The 23531-nt window shown below is 48.9% G+C and overlaps 1 protein-coding gene across 10 annotated transcripts in view; it reads left to right on the top strand.

The window, feature by feature from the left end:
* Window positions 1-23280, top strand: part of CTNND1 (catenin delta 1) — a 59110-nt gene extending 35830 nt beyond the window's left edge. For 5 of the 10 annotated variants that reach the window (XM_073346742.2, XM_073346743.2, XM_073346741.2 and 2 more), the window contains 15 exons: window positions 7007-7470; window positions 7555-7738; window positions 8149-8266; window positions 8931-9084; window positions 9426-9443; window positions 9708-9776; window positions 11463-11590; window positions 17851-18001; window positions 18429-18621; window positions 18773-18887; window positions 19724-19811; window positions 20266-20313; window positions 20553-20653; window positions 20986-21048; window positions 21287-23280. In XM_073346742.2, the coding sequence (XP_073202843.1) occupies window positions 7007-7470; window positions 7555-7738; window positions 8149-8266; window positions 8931-9084; window positions 9426-9443; window positions 9708-9776; window positions 11463-11590; window positions 17851-18001; window positions 18429-18621; window positions 18773-18887; window positions 19724-19811; window positions 20266-20313; window positions 20553-20653; window positions 20986-21048; window positions 21287-21298 (1906 nt within the window). In that variant the 3' untranslated portion in view covers window positions 21299-23280. The remainder of the gene's footprint in view (window positions 1-7006; window positions 7471-7554; window positions 7739-8148; window positions 8267-8930; window positions 9085-9425; window positions 9444-9707; window positions 9777-11462; window positions 11591-17850; window positions 18002-18428; window positions 18622-18772; window positions 18888-19723; window positions 19812-20265; window positions 20314-20552; window positions 20654-20985; window positions 21049-21286) is intronic. The other 5 variants (XM_073346744.2, XM_073346745.2, XM_073346747.2 and 2 more) reach the window with 5 other exon arrangements.
* The last annotated feature ends 251 nt before the right edge of the window (window positions 23281-23531 follow it).

Genomic DNA, 23531 nt, shown 5'->3' with positions numbered 1-23531 from the left:
GGTTTCTGTTCCTGTAAGCCTGGCTTTATAGCAGGGGTGGGCAAATTTTTGGCCCGAGAGCCACATCAGAGTGCGAAACTGTATGGAGGGCCAGGTAGGGAAGGCTGTGCCTCCCCAAACAGCTTGGCTACTGCCCCCTGACCGCCTCCACCCCATCCAACCACCCCGTCTCCTGACTGCCCCTTATACGATGCCCCGGCCCCCTTACCATGCTGCTCAGAGCAGCATATCTGGCCGCTGCGCTGCCTGGCTGGAGCCAGACACACTACTGCGCTGCCCTGTATGAGCAGGCAGCCCTGCCGCCCAGAGTGCTGGCTGTGGGAGAGGGGGGACAGCGGGGGAGGGGCTGGGGGCTAGCCTCCTGGGCCAGGAGATCAGGGGCTGGGCAGAGCAGTCCCGTGGGCCGGATGTGGTTCACGGGCTGTAATTTGCCCACCTGTGCCCTATAGCCTGAGTCTGCTTGGGTTGGACAAAATAAGTTTGCTGTCAAAGGCTGCATTTTGGTTAATGCCACTGCACAGCAGCATCAAATCTGTTGTTGTTGCACATTGATGCAAAGACATGAACGTCTCCGCAGAGTGTTGACTTAAACTTGCAGCTACTGCTGAACTGGGATTCTAGGGTGTGAGGGGTCAGGCTGGAGGAGGATTGATTCCTGGGCAGGTGGCTGACTTGGGGTGCACAGCGCCTTGAAGGAACACACTGGGGAGGAGAAGTGATCAAATCTAACAATAGCAATTGGATCCTCTGTGCCTTGTGCAAATCAGTCACTTCCCTAGCTGATTAGCCAAGTGCAGCTTTGACGGGATGACTGCACTCTGGGGTCCTATAAAAGTCTGGCATTGCTGCTTCTGTGACACTGTATTGTCCTAGGAGTGCTGCTAATGTACTATTTACACAGAATAAACTGAGGAGCCAATGTGAGGAAGGGAACCAGACAGGAACATCCCCACAGGAAGTTGTTGCCTGCACTTCGATGCTATCTAAGTATTTGATGCTCCAACCTGCTCCAGCATGTGTGGTTTTAAAAAAAATAAAATAAAAAATCTGTGGAAAGACTTTGGCTTTGTGCAAGGGACTTGGCTCCTTTTAGCTGAGAAGCTCTAGGTTTACTCACTGCCTTGGTGCTGCTGTGTCTGAGGGGGTCTGAGCCCCGAAGCTGAATGCTCAGTAAAATTCCTAGCATGCATGTTGCTGTAGAGCTAGTCTTTGATTGTAGAGAATGAAACTATAAAGGCCTGGTTCAGCATCCAGCTAACCCCACTCGCATCTCTCTGAGTCCTGAAGGTCACTTAGTTCTGGCTCTGGGCTGCCAAGGGGAACAGATTCCAAAGGCTAGAAGCCCTGCCACTCAGCGCCATAGAGAGATCAAATTTGCGAGTCCTGAGTCTGGACTAGGGATGAGAAATCTTTTCTGAGTAACCTGCTCTGCAGCCATTCTGGACTCTGGCATCTTGATGCCTTCTTATCTAGGCTGAGCAACAGCCCCTCTTCCATCCAGGTCCCCCACTCTGTCAGTCTGGGAGGAGTGGAAGGCTGTAAGATCCATACTCAGTGAAAGGAATGATACAGACAAGTGTTCTGGGGTTGCTGCAGCACTTGCAAAGGGCTCTCAAGCTCCCTGGTGGCTTTATGCAGACACCAAACAGGAAGGGGCACTAGATGAACTCTGTGGGGCCTGATCTGGGGAGAAGAAGCAGTGTCCTAGCATAGCCCCATGGGCTCTCATCTGGGAAGAACTGAACTCACTGAAGGGTCACGCCACGTCAGCATCCTTGCACCTGGCAGCTAGCAGTACTCTGTCATCACTGGTGTCACAAACTGCAGAATCTGTGTGGCTGTCATGCCCTTGTCCTCCAGCTCCCCAGCTGTGGAACAGGCTCTGTTTTTTATCCGCAGACTGGCTGATAAAGATCACAGAAATCCATGGAATCCAAGCGTTGTTGGAGTTGGCTCATCACCACTATCTCAATTACCTTTTTGTCTTGAATCTCCTGGTTTTGGGGATGGTACCTGGCAAGATTAACAACCCCAAGATGTTTTTTTGAGCAAGGTCCTAAACATTACTTACTTTGAAGCGTGCTTGGCAAATTGCCGTCCTGAAGGAAGTAATTAACAATCCATCTTTCTCCCACCCCCGGTGTGCCTAGTGTCTCTACTGGCTATAATCAGCCATGACGGACACGGGTCCATCTTGCATGTCTAGTTGCAACTTGTTAAGCATGCACAAAACCTCAGGACATGAAACTGAATGAGATCAAAGCACTGTAGATGAATTCTTTTGTCCTTCGCTTTCCCATGGAAACACTTGGACTGTCCTGAGTCAATAGAAACAAGTTGACCTTTCACTGTAGCAAGAGGCATTCAGAACTGCCAGTGTCCTGATGCAGCCCAGCTTAGTGTGGATGCTTAATACTGAGCTGAACTGGAGTTAGATGTAACAGTTAAGGAGTACTCCGTCTTGACCACAGCCATGGCATAGGAACCAACTGTCTTCAGTGTGGCGTGTTACTGAGATCAGGTCTTGTGGAGCTAGAGCTTCAGCCTTTTGTCACAGACTGCAGAGGGTGACATGGCAGTCAGTCTGTACACCCTGTCACATGGCTGTGGGGCACTGGATTGCAGGGTAACCACTGATGGTGGCGAAGCAGCAAAATCTCCATTGCCCCAGAACTTGCCAATCAAAATGGCTTCCGAGGGTGACTCAAACAGAATTGCCACCCCAACAGGAGTAACTGGTCTGACCTGAAGCTGTACCACTGATCAGACCGTTACTCCTTTTGTCTAATACATATCCAGCATGCTCACCAGTGAGTGGAATCAGAAACCCTTCAGATAATCCATGGTTGTAATGTAAGAGTGGGCATGTCCTACGCTTGATCCGATGCAAAGAGACAACTGTACGATCAGTCAAAAACTCCTGTAGGCAAAGCTGATCCAAGGTACAGGACCTAGCTGGGGTCTTGTCCATACTAGAAAAGTTTTTGCAGGCGTAGCTATACTAGCAAGCCCTCCTAGTGTAGATGCAGCTTGTACAGCCTGGCATAAAGTGGTTGGCATAATTTACACTACTGGAATAATCTACTGGCATAATTTACACTAGTTCTCTGACAAAGTATATTGGCATAAAAGTTCTTGTCAGTATAGGTATATCTGTACTAGTGCTTACACTGATATAACTGTGCTGGCATGTTCCAGGCCTGGTCAACACCTGTGTGAACACTGCATTGTATGAGTTTTGCACATGCAAGGCTTTTTAAGCAGCCTCTTACTGCAATGCCTCTTTCTTAAGACTGGCTTTACTTTTAAATTAGGCTGCTTAGATCTGCAATTCAAAGTACAAAAGGGCAAATCTTTTTTTTTTTTTTTTTTTGACAAATACCTTTTCTGTTCTCCTAATAAGGGCAGGCAAGTAGGAGGATATTTTTGTGCCTGGGATGATAGATTTAATTTCATCATTGTAGGGATTGAAACAAACCAGGGCTGTCGTGCGATTAAACAGAATAGAATACCATTTATTTAAATATTTTTGCGTGTTTTCTACTTTTTCAAATATATTGATTTCAATTACAACACAGAATACAATATGTACAGTGCTCACTTTATATTTTTGATTACAAGTATTTGCACTGTAAAAATTTTCAGTGGCACTATAGTACTTGTATTAGATTTTCTTTATCATGAAAATTGAACTTACAAATGTAGAATTGTGTGTGAAAAAACAAGACAAAACTGTGTTATAAAATAAAACAGTGTAAAATTTTAGAGCCGGGCAAGTCCACTCAGTCCTCCTACTTGTTCAGCCAATCGCTCAGACAAACAAGTTTGTTTACATTTGCAGGAGATAATGCTGCCTGCTTCTTGTTGAAAGTGAGAATAGGTGTTCTTATGGCACTGTTGTTGCCGGTGTCGCAAGATATTTACGTGCCAGATGTGCTAAAGATTCATATGTCGCTTCAACCACCATTCCAGGGGCCATGCATCCATTCTGATGATGGGTTCTGCTCGATAGCTATCTAAAGGCATGTGGACTGATGCATGTTCATTTTCATAATATGAGTCAGATGCCACTAGCAGAAAGTTGATTTTCTTTTTTGGTGGTTTGGGTTCTGTAGTTTCCGCATTGGAGTGTTGCTCTTTTAAGACTTCTGAAAGCATGCTCCACACCTTATCCCTCTCCGATTTTGGAAGGCATGTCAGATTCTTAAATTTTGGGTCATGTGCTGTAGTTATCTTTAGAAGTCTCACATTGGTACCTTCTTTGTGTTTTGTGAAATCTTGTATAACATGAAATATATAGCACAATGTGGGTAAAACAGCAGGGGACATACAGTTCTCCCCCAAGGAGTTCAGTCACAAATTTAATTAACGCTTTTTTTCATTTTTTTTTTTTAAAATGAGCGCCATCAGCATGGAAGCATGTCCTCTAGAATGGTGGCTGAAGCATGAAGGGGCATACGAATGTTTAGCACATCTGGCATGTAAATATCTTGTGACACCGGCAACAGTGCCATAGAAATACCTGTTATCACTTTCTGGTGATGTAAATAAGAAGAGGACAGCATTATCTCCTGTAAATGTAAACAAACTTGTTTTGTTTTAGCGATTGGCTGAACAAGAAGTAGGACTGTGTGGACTTGTAGGCTCTGAAGTTTTTACATTGTTTTTTGAGTGCGGTTATGTAACAAATCTCCATTTGTAAGTCACACTTTCACAACAAATTATACTACAGTTCTTGTATGAGGTGAATTGAAGAATACTATTTTTACAGTGCAAATAGTTATAATAAATAAACACTTTGATTTCAATTATAACACAGAATACAATATATAAAAATGTAGAAAAACTGCCAAAATTTTTAATTTCAGTTTTAATTGCACTGTTAATTGCAGTTGATTAATCCAGATTAATTTTTTTTCAGTTAATCACGTGAGTTAACTGCGATTGACAGTCCTAAAACAAACCTAACGCAGTTGAGAAGGTTAACAGAACGGACTCGTCAGCATGTGTGCTATTTTTTACTCTGTCTGCGTCCAGCAAAAAGTGACATTAGACTTAGTCAGTATTGCTCCTGGTTACCTAGGGCCCCATTGTGCTAGGCACCACATGTACAATGGAGATAGCCCCTGCCTCAAAGAGCATACAGCCCTGAATAGACCAGTCAAAGTATGAGGGAGAAGTATTGTTTCTCCACTCTGCAGAAGAGGGGTAGCCAAGATGTAGAGACTTGGCCAGGGTGACAGTGTCTGTGTCAGGACTGGGAACTGACGTGAAATCTCCAGAGTCACACTCCAGTGCTGTAACCACAAGCTGACATTCGTATAGGCTTTTCCCTTGCTAGTCTCCATGTAGGAAGACAGTAATTTTGTTTGTATTGCATTAGCCCCTAGGCCAGGATCAGCACCACATTCTGTTCAGGGAGAATTTTTTTTTTTTTGTTTTGCTTTTTAAGTGTGTGTCTCTCTCTCTCGCTCTCTCTCCAAAAAGAAAAGGAGTACTTGTGGCACGTTAGAGGCTAACAATTTTATTTGAGCATAAGCTTTCGTGAGCTACATACAGCTCACTTCATCAGATGTAAGTGAGTTGTAGCTCACAAAAGCTTATGCTCAAATAAATGCGTTAGTCTGTATCTGCAAAAAAGAAAAGGAAGACTTGTGGCACCTTAGAGACTAACGCATTTATTTGAGCATAAGCTTTTGTGAGCTACAACTCACTTACATCTGATGAAGTGAGCTGTATGTAGCTCACGAAAGCTTATGCTCAAATAAATGCGTTAGTCTCTAAGGTGCCACAAGTCTTCCTTTTCTTTTTTGCAGATACAGACTATCACGGCTGCTACTCTGAAACCTTTTCTTTCTTCTCTCCCGCCCCATCCCCACCCCCTCCGCCAGGGCGAACCCCTCTGATATTTGACTTCAAAATTAGTTATGTGAAAACAACTCTGTCCATATTTGGCTTCTCAAAGCATTTTGTGAAAAGCAATTTTGCACTTAAACTGTGTGTGTTTTGGTATCTTCAACGTCATTACATGACGACTCCTGGCAAAGGGAGGAATTGACTGTCTTGATGCAGCAGCAGCAGTATTGACATTTTATTGTATCCCATAGGAATTGGGTATTCTTGAAATCTGATCCAGCTACCTAACAGGAGGCTGTACCCACTTAATGACTCTGTAATCGTCCTCTTTGCATGAAACATTTGGAACCAGCCTGGCAGAGGCTCTGGAGAACACTAAATAGGAATGATCCTTCGCTAGGGTGGGGAGAGCAGGCTTGATGACCTAATAGGTTGTTTCCGTCTCTGACTTATCTGGATTTACACTGGTGGCATCAGCTTGCCCTCTAGCGGCCAGAAGGTGGAACTGTTTCACAGACCGTTCTCTGTCTTAAGAAAGTAGAGCTGCTGCTTCTGTGGTTTTAGGGTCTCTGGGGATAATCACGACATGCTGATGTAACACCCAGGTGCCCTGACTTACTGTTGTCAGGTGCTCTAAGCCTAGTAAGATGCTGCCCCAAAGGGCAGACAGGAAAGAGTAGCTGCCATTGCCCTGGGCATGGTCCTGCTATTGTACATTTATCTGTCCAGGCAAAGGAAGCTGCTAACCATTACATGGCTTAGGTTGAAGGGCTGAGGGGAAGAGGGTGTAGACCTGGCTGGCCACAGTCCAGCTCCAATCAGACAGAAACCCACATCTGGCCCCCTTCACCGCAATTGCCAATGGCTTCTACAATGAATAGTCTCCAAGAACCATAAAGACAGAATTACCCTTCTGTAGAGGGAAAGAGCTCTCTAGTCCTGGGGGCCTGTATGAAGGGATGCTGATACTACCTGTGCAGAGGCGCGTGGTTTCTAGTGTTCTCAGAGTCCCAGTCTCACAATGGAACTTCTGTTAGCCTCTCTGGTTCTGCTGTTTCCCAGCGCTAGGGGATGGAGACTGAAGTCCACTCCCCTTCATGGAGCTCAAGCTCTGTTTCCCTTTCTAACTCCATTCCTCTCTCCTCTGCAGGAGTTATGAGGATATGCTGGTGGATGAGGTGGTCCCTGATCAGTACTACTGGGCCCCACTGGCCCAGCATGAGCGGGGCAGCCTGGCAAGCCTGGACAGCCTGCGGAAGGGAGGGACCCTACCAGCCAATTGGCGCCAGCCAGAGCTGCCTGAGGTGATTGCCATGCTGAACTTCCGTCTGGACGCGGTTAAATCCAACGCGGCCGCTTACCTGCAGCACCTGTGCTACCGCAATGACAAGGTGAAGACGGAGGTGCGAAAGCTGAAGGGCATCCCAGTGCTGGTGGGGCTGCTGGACCACCCCAAGAAGGAGGTACACTATGGGGCTTGTGGGGCCCTCAAGAATATCTCCTTTGGCCGAGACCAGGACAACAAGATTGCCATCAAGAACTGTGATGGTGTCCCTGCCCTGGTGCGGCTGCTGCGCAAGGCCCGTGACATGGACCTCACTGAGGTCATCACAGGTAATGGGTGGTCTGGGAGTGGTTGCTGGGGAGGGGGACCTGTGTAGTGCCTTGGTCTCACTGGCTGCATGTGCTCTGTCTCAGGGACATTGTGGAATCTCTCCTCTCATGACTCTATAAAGATGGCCATTGTGGACCACGCGCTGCATGCCCTCACTGACGAGGTCATCATCCCACGCTCCGGCTGGGAAAGAGAGCCCAACGAGGACTCCAAGCCACGCCACATAGAGTGGGGGTCGGTGCTCACCAACACCGCTGGCTGCCTTAGGTATATGCTGGAGAGGTGACAGGAGGGTGGCATCTGAGCCTGTGGCACCTCAGGCTGAGCTTGTGCTGTAACTGGAATTCCCCTCCCACCTTCGGGAGGCTGGTGGCTTTTTCTTCATCATAGCTCTTTGGGGAAGGGGAGATTTCTAGACTTGGTATCTGGATGACTAGAGGCACTGCATGGCAGTGGTAGTGCTGGTGATGGGAAGATATTAATTGCCTCTCCAATGCATGATCAGTCCCTGGCGTGCCTTTTATGGCTTGTCTAGCTCAGTCCTTCTCTAGGTCAGGGAGAGACTTGGGTCGTTCAGCTTGGTGGGGAGCAGGAACATGAGAGCAATCTAGTCCTTCATATGCTCCGAGGTGCTGCCACTACGGCCGTCTCACCCTCCAATCTCTATTCCCCTCTAGAAATGTGAGCTCTGAGCGCAGCGAGGCTCGTCGGAAACTGCGTGAGTGCGATGGGTTGGTGGATGCCTTGATATACGTTGTCCAGTCAGAGATTGGCCAGAAAGACTGCAACAGCAAGGTAATGGAGCAACACTTTCCATCCCCAGTAGATGGGAGCATGTTGCGGGGGCCAAACCAGTGACTGTTTTGGCATCTGGCTCTGCTTTTGATTCCGACAGTGCCTGTAGGAAGAGATGTAGTACTGACCTCTCTTCAGTCACTGCCTTTCCTTCCTGTGACTCTCCTTCCTCCTTTTCAGCATCAGTTCCCTTCTAGGGCCAGGAGGGGAAGAGATTCTGGACCCACCTGACGTTTTAAAGGTGGGGACGGGACAGGACTGAGTTTTTCAGAATGGTTTGCAGCCTGGGTGATCTTTCTGTGCTTGGAAGTAGAGGCTGCTCTGAATTAATGGTATCCAAACGTTGGTCCATGGGTTGATCACCAGCAGGTGACCAAGCCTTGGTGCCCACAGAGCAGAGCATGATCTGAGGATCAAGCACCAGGCTGGGGGATCTGAGGCTGGGAAGGAGAGGTAATGATGGAATTATCATCTTAAGCAGTAGCCTGAAGCATGGAAGTGCTGGAGAGCTACTGCCCTAAGCCAAGTAACAGTTGCCCCTTCCTCCCTGTGACCTCTGAACCTTCACACTATCCCTTATGACTGTGAAGTATCAGGTGACCGGTAAGCCAGCTGTGTCTCATTGTGAATGACACTCCCGCCCTCCCTCTCCCCCCCCCTTCAGCTGGTGGAGAATTGTGTCTGCCTGCTGCGGAACCTATCATACCAAGTCCATCGTGAGATCCCGCACGCTGAGCGCTACCAGGAGACGCCCCTTAACCCCGTCAACAATGCTGGGCCCCACGCTGCCAGCTGCTTTGGTGCCAAGAAAGGCAAAGGTAATGCCTGTCTTAGTGGGGAGGAAAATGAGGCTTCTTACCATCATGCGCTAACAATCTCTAGCAAAAAGGCTAAATCACTGTTTTCCCCAAGACCTCTTGTAACAACAGTGAGACTGCCCCTGCCTGCATCTCTAGCCCTTGGTGTTCAGGGCCCTGTGGTGGGTTGATGTGCTGTGTTGTCAGGGAAATGACAGAAGGATCTCCACTAACTTCAGGCCTTTCCCATCTCCTTTTTTCCCCTCTCCCTTCTTGCTTTCCTGCCAAACCACCCTGTGATCCTGTTGGTACCTATCCTCTCCTGTTTCCTCTCTCTCCTGTCCTCCTCTCCGCTTCAATAGACGAGTGGTTCACCAGAGGTGAGTACTCTCTTGTCTTTTTCCCTCATGTTAGTTTGGGTTCTCTCCTCTGTCCACTTCCCAGTGAGTGCATGTGGGGTGGATGTTCACAACGCTGGCTAAGGAATGCTCTCTGTAGGAGATGCCCACGCTATCCCAACAGCACCTGAAGATTTATTCTGATACACTTGCTCCAATTAGTGAGAGAAATAAGGGATATGGCTGGGAGGTGGTGGAATAAGCTATGCTAATACCTTGTACTCACTACTTTCATTCCTTCTGAAGGCAAAAAGCCTCTAGAAGAGCCTGGTGCCGATACAGTGGACTTTCCCAAAAGAACAAGCCCTGCAAAAGGTATACTCCCCAGTGCATTTGCTCTACCCTTCTCCTCCCCCAGCTCCTGGTGATACTATCTCAAACTCCATTAAATAGAAGCCAGTTAAACAAAGACCGGTTTTAGAAGGGGTGGAGATACAGACAACTAAATTACATGAAAATAAATGCTGCCTAGTGTAATAAATCCATGACACACAGGAGTTTTGGGAAGAGCCACTCCTGCTTGGCTTATAAGGAGGAGGATGGTGCAGTGGTCAGGGCACTAGCCTAGGACTTGGGGTCAATTTCTTGCTATGCCATACTGTGACCTTGGGAAAATAACTTAGCCTCAGTCCCCAATCTGTACAGGGATAACAACACTACCCTGCCTCCCAAGGGGTGTCGAGTATAAATACATTAAAGATTATGAGGTACTCAGATACTACAGTGATTTGGGGTGTGTGTGGGGGAGAGCAGATAAGCACCATGGGTGACTGGAGCTACACATGACCAAGGTAAGGGCAATAACAGGTATACCATTGTCATGGCAAGTGTCTAGTAGCTACTGTTGACTTTAACTTTCCTGCTGTGCAGAACAAGTGCAGCAGTGGTATTGGCAAATGTCCTGGATTCTTTTGAAACCAGGACGAGACTGTGCACATTACACCTTTTGGTAAAACAAAGAGTGAGTGTTAAACTCCAGGAGCTGCAGGCATTCAGAACTAGAACTGGTTGGGAAAGGTACAGGGTTTGAAATTCAAAGGGCTCTCTTCAAACATCTGTGAATTTTTGTCTCTCTCTCTCTCTCTGTTTCTCCACTGGAAAATGAGGCGTGGAGAAGAAATAAACCTAAAAACTCAATTTTTGACAAAATGAGAAAATTTAGAAAACTCTTGCAGAAACATGGGTTTTAAAAATGAAAATTTCAAATGAAACTTTACCGGCCCTAGTCCAAACAAAGGAACAGGTGCTCATGAGACTTTGCACCCTAATCAGTATGTAGACTAGTCTTTTTCAGTAAAGCACTTCGCAGGACCGGAGACAAAAAACCCCTCTGCCTAATGTCACCTGTATGTCACTGCAACCCCAGCACTTCCAGCTGATCTGGTTTGAAGACCTGTTCTGTGCAGTTGTGGCTGTGAACACTGTTGAAGTGTTCCTGCTGTGCTCATGTGTTGGCGGGAAAGGCTTCTGTAAACATTACAGTTGCTTGAACTAGTTCTGTAGGTGCCAAGAGTATCTACTGGCGATGAGGCTTGAGTCCTCCCTCTTCTCCCTGTATCAAGCTTTTGGACACTGCTGTGGTTGGCTGCTGTGACCATTACCTCCCCTAAATCTGGCCTGGTGTAAGAAGAATGGCACAAAGGGGCATGCCGCATCAAATAGCTAAACCTTACCCTTTCTTAGTAACACCTTAGATTTTAAAAATTATTCTAGCACCTGTCTGAGTGCTCTGCTGCTTCATTGACTGAAGTAACTGTCTGGGCTAGTGCAGGAGTGCTGGCCACAGTGCTGTGCTATCCGGGTTTCCAGTGCTATGGGGCAATGTTTTAAAAACTAAATTGTTTTGATCTAGTTCTTATACTTCTAGTCACTTGGGAAGGGGAGAAGCAAAAATGCACCTTGTGTCAATTGTCTAACCTACTGGATAGGCCATTGCTTACTCTGCTACTTAATGAACCTCTCGGATAAGCCCTACCTGTTACTCCCTGTCTCACTTTCTAGGGTATGAGCTCCTCTTCCAACCAGAAGTAGTCCGGATATATATCTCCTTGCTGAAGGAGAGCAAGACCCCTGCCATCCTAGAGGCCTCAGCAGGAGCCATCCAGAACCTGTGTGCTGGTCGCTGGACGGTGAGTCACTTCCAAGGAGAGACAGACTGGGAACCTGATCTTAAAAATGAGGAGAGAATGAAGCCTTGGAGCTGGGTGGGGCTGGGGCACATCAGAAAGGAGGGATCACCCATCCAGTACTGGCATAGGGGGTCCAGGCACCCAGAGGCAGATTAAGGTTTCCTGGGTTCCTGGGCCAGAACAAGTGAGCCCTCCTTTCTGCCCCTTATTGGGGCCAACCCCTGTTCCACCCAGGATCCACCCCTGACTGCAGCCCCAAGAAGCTCTATCCTTGTGTCTTGGCCCTAGGGCTGCAGTGGTGAGAGAGCTCCTCCAGGGCTGCAGGGGGTGTCCAGGTGCAGGGGCTTCCCCCTGCAACCCCTGCGCTTCTGCCAGGGATGGTGTGGGGGTATGTAGGGCGATCAGGCTTCCCCTGCTGCCCCAAGGCTTCTTCCTGGGACAGGGCATGGGTGGGCAGTGCAGGGGGTGGGGAGCACTGGGGTTTCCCTTGGCACCCCAAAGCTTCTGCCCAGGACGAGGCATGGGTGGGGGATGTGGGGGCTTGTCGGGTGGGGGGAGGGGCTCTGGGGGCTGCCCCCAGGCTGCTGGGGACCAGGGGTGGGCGCTGCTGCTGGAGCTTCCCCTTCTGCAACAGATTTCCGCTGTGAGGGGGGTGGTCTGTCTTGGTCCCCTGGGCATTGGTGTAACTGATTTCCAGCATTACCATGACATCAAAGCTGCTGTAGGAGCCATGTCCCACTCCCAGACTCATTACTGGGACCAACCCGAAGTCAAAGACACGGGTAATCTCGTGGAGAGATACTAACTCTAATTCTAGCACATACCCCTCCCTCCAGAGCCATGCGTGGGCACTCCTTCAGTATAAATGCCAACATCTGCCCAACATCTTCAGCCATCTGTGCCCTGGGCATCGACTCTGTATTAGTGTGCAATATAATTGGTTGCACAAGCTGGTGGTGGGTTGTCTCTGAGGTTAAGCCTCATGCAGGAGTGCTGAGCAGATCCTGCTGTAGGAGGAGAGAGACAGGAGAAATGACAGAGGGTGATGTTGCAGGGAAGACCAATCAGGAGCTCTTATTTCTTCTTCAAGTATGTCCCTGTGGGTGCTCCGCTTTAGGTGTTGGTGCGTCCCTGCGCTGGAAATCAGAGATTTTAGGTAGCAGTGCTCGTTCGGGGCGTGCGCAGCAGCTGTCTCGCGGTGTCATTGGCGCCTCTTGTAGCGTGCATGCAAACTGACCCCCTCCGTTCCTTCTCTATCATCCTCTGCTGCAGACGGAGCTCAATGGCAGTGCTGCCTCTTCAAAAATCTTTAGGAAAAAAATCATTTACATCATAGTTCTAGCTTAGTTTGATTAGACTTGACTTAGGCAGTTATTTGGGGGGAGGGGTGGAATTTTCTTTTTCTTTTTCTTTCCCTTTAGTTTTAGTTTCTTAGATTAGCAGTAGAAATAGTTTTTTGTTTAGCCATTTCTACATTTTTCTTCACATTTCCTGACCCAGTTGCAGGGAAAAAGCATAGGACACAATATGCCTGGCTCACCTGGTTTTCAGAGATGCGACTCCTGCCCCAAGGCAGTACCCGTCTCTGACAGCCACGCATCTTCTGTCTGCTGCCCGGGGGAAACTCGTATCCCCCAGAAATGTATTCACTGTACAAGTCTAAAAGCGAGGGCATGGCAAGACAAAGATCTCTGCATTAAAATGATTCCTGAGATGGCTGCAGGGACTTTTCCATCATAGACACCAACAACTCAGTCACAGACCAGCAAAACTTCTGACAAGGGCAATACTCAGCCTTCCAAAACGTCAAGGAAGTGAGATTTGACCTCCTGAAACAGGACACTTACTTAAAGAGGAGTTCCCCAGTGAGGTCCTTGCCCTCAGTGCCGAGCTTATCCAAAGAGAGCTCCTATGAGACCCCAGGCACCTCTGGCACTGTCCCCTCGCGGACCTCTGCCAAGTCTGATGCACCGGCTCGGAATAGAGGCACCAAGTCTCCTCCATAGCACTGACTACCCTGGTGCAGAAGCTGGTGCCGAAAGCTCCTTTGACTCCCATGCTGCTGCTACCAGCACTGACTCATTTGTAGGCACTGACAGATCGACCTTCAACAGCACCAACTACCTCCACGAAAGCTGACCGCAATACCAACGTGTCACTGGCCACAGCAGAACCGGTGCTGTTTTTACACCAGAGGGACATAACTGACTCCTCAGCACCGCAATTGCTCCTATTTGACACAGTGCAATCTCCGAGCCAGAGAATGGGACACAGCCCAACTCCCTAGTGGTGGAAGCTGTCAATCACAGCAGCAAGCAACAAGCAACCCCAGTTCCATTCTACACAGAACAAGGAACATAGACTAGACCTCTTTGGTTGTAAAATATACTCCTCAGCCCCACTCCAATTCAGGGTGGTGAACTATTCTGCCCTCTTGGCAAATTATGACTTCTTTAATTATGGCAAACTGCAGGAATTCTTAGAGGATCTTCCTGAAGACAAACATCCCCAGCTCAAGGCCATCATGACCGAAGGACAGATAATAGCCCGCACAGCTCTACAGGCCTCAATGGATATGGCAGACACAGCCGCATGAACAACTGCCACAGCAGTGGTGATGCACAGAGCATCCTGGTTGCAGGTGTCGGGAATCCCGAAAGAACTACAGCTAAAGGTGAAGACCTTCCTTTTGACCGTGAAAAGCTTTTAGTCTAAAACAGATGAGGTCTTACATACTATGAAGCACTCTCAGGCCACATTACGTACCGTAAGCACATACACCCTGCCTAACAAATGATGTCGTTTCACACCATATCAAAGAACAAGACACATCTTTCCACCCCCAACAACAGCGGCATTTTGACCATAATCGGAATAAACAACATCCTCAAAGACGTAGAGCCCTGCAACATCAGGCCTAGTCTTCTCAACCATCCACAACCAAGCCTCAATTTTGAAGTCTAGGTCAAGGGTCTGAATGACCTCCCCCAGATTATAGCACTATCAGACACTTGTGCACATTTTTCGCCACCGCTTATGCCCATTTTACCACACTTGGGCAGCAAAAACAAAGGACCAGTGGGTACTGGAAATCATAAGATCTGGTTATGCTATCCCCTTCCTCTCCATACCACCCACTCTTCCCCTTTCCCCATCCCTCTTCAAAGACCCCCTCTCACGAGCACCTCCTACAATAGGAGGTGGACCACCTCCTGGATCTGGGTGCTGTGGAACGAGTTCCAAATCAATACGAAGGGAAGGATTTCTACTCAAACTACTTCCTCACCAAAAAGAAAAGTGGTGGATGGAGACCCATCTTAAATCTCCGGAAGGTAAACAAATTTGTCCACAGCCATAGTTCAAAATGGTTACATTAGCCATAATCATACCAGCACTAGATGGGGAGGAGGAACTGGTTTTCAGCCCTCAACCTTCAAGGTGCATATTTTCATATCGCCATACATCCGGCCCACAGACAATTCTTGAGGTTCACAGTAGGATCCAACCAATATTGAGTCCTACCCTTTGGCCTCTCCACTGCCCCTCAAGTGTTTTTTAAAAAAAAACTCTCTCGGTAATAGCTGCACACTTACAACCCAGAGGGGTGCTGATCTTCCCGTACTTGGACGACTGCCTATTGAAACGTACGACCCGGGAGGAGGCGACACACATGGTACAAATAACCATAGAGCTGTTCCATAAGCTAGGGTTTCAGATAAATTCAAAGAAACCAATTCTAACCCCGACACAACGCCTGGAGTTCATAGGCGCCTACCTCGACTCCGTACAAACCAAGGCAATACTATCAAACCACAGGTTCATGACAATGAACACACTCATTTCGACTATCACCATGAATCCACAAACCTCTGTGAGGACTTGCCTTCAGCTCCTGGGACATATGGCGGGCATGAACTTCATCGTAAAGTACAGAAGATTCCACAAGCGCTGTCTTCAGGGCTGGCTGAGCGCTGTGTATATGCCCAGTGCAAACAGCCTAAGCAAAAGAGTCACATGGCCTCCAAAGGCCCTCACATCTTTACACTGGTGGATGAAACCAGAAAATGTTCGTATGGGCATCCCCTTTCAACAGGACCCTCCATCGCTCACTATCACGACAGACGCGTCCCTGATGGGTTGGGGCGCTCATTTGGACCGCCACATCATATAGGGCAAGTGGTTGGTGATGGAAACTCAACTTCACATCAACCTCTTAGAGCTCAGAGCAGTACACAATGCATGTCATCACTTCCTGCCAATAATACAGAACAAATCAATTTGCATACTAACGGACAACATCACATGTATATTCTATATTAATTGACAAGGGTGCCTTTATTATATTGTGGAACACATCACTCCTGTATGCGTTCCTGCCGATACCTTTAATCTCACGACTGATTCACAAGATATGGACTGACAGAGTGCACACCATTCTGATTGTCCCCACCTGGCTCAGACAGACTTGGTTCCCCTACCTTTTACACCTGGCAGTGTGTGCTCCACACACCCTTTCCTTATGGGCGGATCTTCTGTCACAGAACAAGGGCCAAACACTCCATCCCCATCTGGAGAAGTTCCACCTCAAAGCATGGCTCCTACATGGTTTCAAAATGGAGAACTAGACTGTTCAGAAAGAGTGAAACAGAGATTACTAAACAGCAGACGATCTACCACTAGAAATGTGCTATGGCTACATCAATAGCCTTCCTAAACAATGTCCCTTTAATGGTGTGTGAGAGAGAGACGGACGCGCCGAAGCCCCTACCATCCACAGGGGGGCAGTATTCTACAGACAGCTAAAGTGGAGCACCCACAGGGACACTACTCAAAGTAGTCACTCACCTTGTGCAGTAACGATGGTTCTTCAAGATGTGTCCCCTTGTGGGTGCTCCACTACCCGCCCTCCTCCCCTCTGCTTTGGAGTTTTTGCTATCTGACTCCGCGGTGGTGAAGGAACGGAGGGGCTCGGGTTGTGCGCGTGCTACAAGAGGCGCCAGTGACACTGAGACAGCTGCTGTGTGCGCATGCCCCAACCGCGCACTGCTACCTAAAATCTCCGATCTGCAGCGTAGGGACGCACAGACTTGCACCTAAAGTGGAGCATCCACAACTACTTCTGTGTCCCACAAAGGGGTGCTTAGTGTCTTGAGTCCCACAGCTGTGAGTCAGATGCCGAAGTCCAGCTAAACTAGTTGTCATCTGTGCCTTTGAAGCGGCGTCTTGCATGTGCTGTGCAAGCTGTCTGAATAACATGCTTATTATGGGGCCTAGCTTCTTGGGGAGCCTCTGCTTTCCTTTTTCAGACTGACCCTGCATTAAATGCAACTTCTTTAGTCAATGGTTGAGTTGCCCATAACTGCATAGTGAATTGTATTTTTGGTTCAAACTCTCTGGGATGGGAACTGTCCCTTGCCACTTCTAGCACAATGGACTCCTGAGTTGGTTGAGACCTCTACCCATGCTCCTGCAAATGTCAGGCAATGGTCTCTCCAGCAGTGTATCCTGTCTCTGATGTGGTCAGGCCAGCTGTCAGATGAAGGTGTGAGACTTTAATGGACAACTGTTAATGACTGGTCCCATATGCAGTTTCTTCCTGACCCTGGGCAGTAAGTCCATGGCTCATGCTCTGATGTATGACCACTTAACCTTCTGTCTTAGTGGTACTTGCAGCACAGCTCTGGTTCCTGTGTTGTGGCTGAACACGTGGTTAATTTGCACTATTTAAGTCCATCAAAGCAGAACCTGGTCTCTCCTGTGCTGTTTAATCTAAGGGACTCATGTACTGCTAGTTTCCAGACAAGGTTACCCAAGTCTCTCTACTGTGGTGATTCAGCCATTATTTGAGTACCTCATTCATTCCCTGAACGACCACAGCTTCCTAGTTCAAATACTACCATGGACTGCCTGAGGTGCACAGACCTGCCAGAAACTGTTCACTAGCTGGGGTCAGGGAAACCTTCCCACTTCTGTTCTGCTGTAGTATTGCATTGATTAGGCTGTTAGGGGGCATTGCCCACCTTGGTAGCATGTAGTGTTAGCTGTTCAATACCAGCCTGCTGGAGTGGGATGATTCCTGTAGTCGTCCTGGGCAGGACCCTCCTTGCTTCCACTGAACCACCCCACCCCCCCAATTCATGTATGGGGCTGGGTGCCAGCCCTAGAGATGGAAGTGGGGGGAAGGCACAATGCTGTCAGTGAGGACCCATTACCTGCCTTCCCTTGTAACCCCATGGCACCCTGCTCTCATCCTCCTGCAGTATGGCCGGTACATCCGTTCAGCGCTGCGCCAGGAGAAGGGGCTTTCTGCTGTCGCCGACCTCCTGACCCATGACAGTGAGCGGGTGGTGAAAGCAGCATCTGGAGCCTTGCGTAACCTGGCAGTGGATTCCCGCAACAAAGAACTGATAGGTAAGAGCTGTGGAGGCAATGTCTGCTCTGTAGCTGCTTCCCCCTCCCCGTTACACTCCACTCAACCAAGAGGGCATGTCTTTTCTCTGCATCAGCCAGGAGCTGTCGTGGTTCTTGCTTGCTGCCCTTGCCACCTCAAGGGTACTGTGATGCCCCTCATTCCTCTGGGAACTGCTGACTTCTGTTCCATTCGTCTGACCCCAATCATGTCTAACATGGGTGCTGTGCTATCTTCCAGAATGCCTCCAGTAGGCTTTGTGGAGGGAGGGGGAAAGGCATCAGAACTAAGCATGGCCAAACACTTCTGTCCATCCATGATGATCCTCTTGACTCATCTTCCCTCCTGCATGGCTTCCCCCAATTCATCTGGCTGCTTAGTGTTCCTCATGCCTTCTGATCCAGTTGTTAATTCTCCCACCTGCTCCAGGTAAACATGCCATCCCCAACCTAGTGAAGAACCTGCCAGGTGGGCAGCAGACCCCAGCCAAGAACCTGTCTGAGGACACAGTGGTGTCGATCCTCAACACTATCAATGAGGTCATTGTGGACAACCTGGAGGCTGCAAAAAAATTGCGTGAGACTCAGGGCATCGAGAAGCTGGTGCTGATCAACAAATCTGGGTAGGTGTGTCCCAGGGGAAGGGTATGCTGGAATCTTGCCTGAGACTTCCTGCCCCCTTTTTCCCCACCCTCTGTCTTTCCATGCATGACTCAGAGGGGGCTGGATATTACCCCGTACTGCATCTTCACATTCATGTCTTGCTCTTTCCAGGAACAGATCAGAGAGGGAAGTCCGAGCTGCTGCCCTAGTCTTGCAGACAATCTGGGGGTATAAGGAACTGCGGAAGCCACTGGAGAAGGAAGGATGGAAGAAATCTGACTTCCAGGTACCTGAGGTGACTGGGAGGTTGTTGGTGTGGGGTCATTGGCTTTCAGAGGAGAGAAAAGGTTTGTATTTGGGGAGGGGAACTCCACTGGACCTTCTAGCATGTTTCTAATAATGCTTCATGTTTAGACTCCTTCCCTGTTGCTGAAGAGCAATGGCCAGCCTTCTGACACAAGCTGGCCAGTAGCCCTGCTGCCTCATGGTGGGCTAAAATCCCAGCTGTGTTTATATGAAATCCTGGGGAGGAAGGCCATCCTGTGGCTAAGGTGCTGGCCTGGGACTCTGGACGTCTGGGTTCAGTTCCCAGCTCCCCCTGTGTGACCTTGGGCAAGTCACGTGGGGCCAGATACTCGGAAGCCAGCAGCTCCCATTCTCAGTGCAGAATTCTCAGCTTGTTTTGAATAGATACTGTTGGGTGCTGAGAACTCCAGACAATCTGGCTACTTCTCTAGGAACAGATCTTAGATCTAGGAACAGATCTTAGAATTCTGGCTTGAATCCCTGTCACTAAACTTCCCCCTTGATAGACCACTATTCTCACAACTCCTTGCAGAAGAGTCAAAATGCAAAGAAGCTTATTCACCAGGCCAAATCGTGTCTTCCACTGCATATTGAACCTCTCGTGTCAGCGGTTCCTAGCCTTCCCTGGAATGGGCTTGACCTCTCTTCAGACACTAGAGGGCAGCACGCTTGGATCAGTCTGGATTCTGCCATTGCTGAGCTCCAGCTGTAGAGGCCTGGGTATCTTGGTGTGGCAGGCTAAGGGACCTATTTCTGTGTGATCTAGAAACTGGGATGTGTGGGTCATGGATGTTACAGGCCCCCCTCCTGTTTCAGGTGAATCTAAACAATGCCTCTCGGAGCCAGGGAGGTAACTCGTTTGATGACAGCACCTTGCCCCTCATTGACAGGAACCAAAAAGCAGGTATGTCACGCCACTCCCTGTAGACAGCCATGCAGCCCTCACAAGTCCAGTCATACCTACTGACCCCCTACGTTCAGATTGCTTCAGTTGCTCTTTCTGCAAAACCCAGACTGTTGTCCAGTGCAGTTAGTGGGCTCCATGTTCTAAGAGCTGCCTCTACACCTCACTCTTGGTGGTTTCACTAGGAGCTGTTTGCTCAGCACCTCTGACAGTGTCTATGCTCCAAACTTAACAGTCCATGGGTTAGACTGAGAATGTAGCTGGTGTTTATAAAGGCCGTACAGCATCTTGCATTGAGTTTGTGAGCCATCTGACTTCACTGCAGGTTTAGGTAATTCTTGCTTACCTGAGTGAGCCCAAACAATGAACCAGCTTATCTGCTGTCTGAGAGTTTGCCTGGCTGGGTGAGTACCCTTGAGGTCTGGAGTCTGAAACTCCCATCCTCTTTCTCTAGATAAGAAATCCTCCCGAGAGGAGATCCAGATGAGCAACATGGGACCAGGTAAGAAATGGGCAGCTGGCTTACGGCACAGACACGCAGACTAGAGTATGTGGGGATCTGCCTAGAACATGTCCTGCTGCTTAGATCAGAGCCAACACTGGAGAGGGAGGGAATATGTAAAGGGTCAGGAAAGTCACTGTAAATAACTCTTGACTGGCACTACCAGCTTCTTGCGGCCTAAGCTCCCAGTTGCTGGTTGGAGGGGTCTGTCTCACTTGCCATGTGTCCTTCTAATCCAGACAACAACTACTCCACGCTGGACGAGAGAGACCACAACAGAACCCTAGACGGGTCTGGAGACCTGGGCGATGTGGAGCCACTGAAGGGAGCACCACTGATGGTAAGACCTGCTACCCCTCTCGAGTCTCTTTAGTCCCCTGCTACTTCTGCTCTACTGAATCCCAGAAACCTGGGGCAGGTGGGGAGGGAAGGGCTCTGGACCTAGGTCACCAGGACAGGCAAACTGGAAGAAGGATACTTGTTGGCCTCTGTGTTGGAAGGAGCCAAGGAGAGGATCCAGGCTTCGTCAGGTGACTCTGCTTTTCTGCTCTGCCCTATCTGCTGCCTGGACAGTCCCCGTCTTCCCTCTCAACCCATCAAGCTCAGCCTCTCTTTTCCCTTTCCTTTGTCTTGCATCCTTCCCCACACCCCACTAACAATATGTGTCTGCAGGAGGATGAAGGGCAGGAATCCCTGCATGAGGAGGATGACGACTTGTTGGCTTATCCCCCTATGGTATGTCCCAGACTTTTGAGTCTCCTGCTCATGTACACCAGGAAGCTGGAGGATAACCTTCTTGGGCAATCTGGTGGTGCTTGGCCAGTCAAATCATACTCTATTCCAGATCCCAATCACTTGCTGATCTGTGACCATAATCTACCTTGATTTGTTTTGCTTGGTGTGCATTGTGCTCCTGCTTGATGACAACTCCTCCCCCCGGTGCTAACCAGTTCTCATTTCTCTCTCTCCACAGCAGAAGATCTAGTCTCCTCCCTGCCTCCGCTCAGTTTGGGCTTATAGTATGTTATATACAACTCTTTGTGGTGGAATGGACTGATTTTTACCTTACTTTTGCTGGACTCTTTGTGCCAACTACCCAGCCAAATGATTCTGCCTGGGGGTGGGGGACATCCGGATGGGGCCCTCCACTCCCTTCTGTAGACGGCTGCCCCTCGATCCTTGGACGCCTTTTATCTTTCCTTCCAAGAGCAACTCCTGCAGACCAAATACTTCCGATGGATCTCACTGGAGCGACTAAGGCAGGCTCTTCAAGGAACTCTTCCCCTGACGCCACAATCTCCTGCTGCACTCTCGGCGCAAGGTGGATCTCAGTGGAGCCCTGTTGTACTGGGTCTGCTTTTCCTTTAAGAGACATCAGCTCTGCTCGTGGAGGCAGGGGTTAAAGCCCACTGCCTCCTCTTAGCCTATAGAATATATTTTTGTGTGTGATCACTTTGCAACAAAGGATGCTGGGAATACGGGAACATTCCAGGCAGTGGTGATGGGAGGGGTAGGGACTGGCAATTGTGGGGAGGGGGAAATCACAATACTCCTGTCTCATGATTGATTGCATTTGGATGTCAGATAATTGTTTGGGGGAAAGTCTGTCCTGAGCTGAGTTCTGTTTAGTTGGCCTATCGCCTCTTATATGGGGGAGGAGAGGTGTGTAAATGGACGTGCAAGGGTGAGGATTGGAACACTTCACTTCCCACTCTCTAGTGGGGCCTGGGTGAGCGTTCATCCGGATGGGTTGTTCGGGGCAGGTATTTGAGAGAGGAGCCAGCTTGGAAGAAAGTGGCGAGGGATGTGAGGGAGAAGATCCTGGTATGTAGCAAGGGCAGGGCTGGCTCTCAGATGTCAAGTTTTTTAAGAGGTGCACTGTTTCGTTAACTGTCTTAAGTCTGAGAGTGCCATGGCTTAGGGTATACCGGGAGGAGGGGGTGATGGATTGGGAGGGATGGTGATAGGAAGCAAAAACTGACTTGTAACTACTATCCCCATCCCATACACCTTGGGTGAATGCAGCAGTGTCTGTCGGTCTCTCGACATGTGCCTTTCTTTGCCACTGTGAAACAGTTTCTTCCAACTCGTAGGCTCTCTTGCCTGGTAGAGGAGGAGTGTGTTTTGGATTCAAGGGGTTGGGGATCTCTGGCATAGACTAGCTTCTGCTCTCCTCCCCACTTGGGGCTCTAGTCTTACTGTGTTGATACCTCCCCTTGACACAAGGGGTAGCTGGATTCCTGGAATGTTTGGGTTGTGGGGATAAATAAGGGCTTCTCTGTCCTACCTAAATCCTCATTGGAGTGAGGTGGGGAAGGGAGAGCATTGTCAACCTGTGACTGGGAAGCTTCATGGACTTAGGTGGGAACACCAAGTGGTCTTGGCCTTCTCACACCATTCAGCCAGGTGGAAGAGGAAACCATGGGTGCTCTGATGAAGGGGGTGTCTTTGCCTCCCCATGGAAGACATTCCTAGCCCCTCTTCTGCATACAGTGCAACTGGAAGCCTCCCCTTAAGGCCACAAACTGGACCTGGATTGCTCTAGTCTTGCATGCTCAAATGGGATTCTCATTTTGCCCCCCCCCCACTGTGCATGCACTACACAAGGGGGAAGGGTCTGGGCTGGGAGATCTCTGTGCCTCTCTAACCCCACCTCTGTTGCTTCCAGCCTCTTTCCCTTGGAAGAGACTGAAGTACAAATCCAAGCTGTCTTTCTGGGGTCTAACTCTTATGTATGTAAAACACTAATTCCTTTTTTAATTCCAGATGAACCAAAAACTCCTCCTTTCCCCCACAGACTGCTTTAGCGTCTGCAGTGGGGAACCAATAACTAACTATTTTGCTCTCTTCTGTACCCCTTGTTCTGGGGTGCCGGGAACCTGTTCTTCGTCTGATTCCTGCGCGCTCTCTTGTAATGCTTTTAAAACAAAATGATTTTTTATATAAATAAAGTTTTTAAAGTGTGAATCTGGGGAAAGTGGAGTTGCTCCTTCAGAACAGGCTGGAGCCATGTGCCAGAGTAAGGCAAACCAGTGTGGAGCTGGTCCTCTGGTAGGACTATGGAAGGGGTTTATCCAGTATTCTGACTCCTAATTACATTTGACTGAGAAGCTCAGATGCTACAGTATTTTATCCTCATGCACCTCTGCGAGGTAGGGCAATACTGTTTATCCCATTGTACAGGTGAGAGAACTGAGGAATGGACTAAGGGACTTGCC

This window comes from Lepidochelys kempii, chromosome 6, assembly GCF_965140285.1.
Source record: "Lepidochelys kempii isolate rLepKem1 chromosome 6, rLepKem1.hap1, whole genome shotgun sequence".
In the NCBI taxonomy this organism is placed as follows: Eukaryota; Metazoa; Chordata; order Testudines; family Cheloniidae; genus Lepidochelys; species Lepidochelys kempii.
Note: the sequence above shows the minus strand (reverse complement) of the source record. Positions and strands in the feature narration are given on the sequence as shown.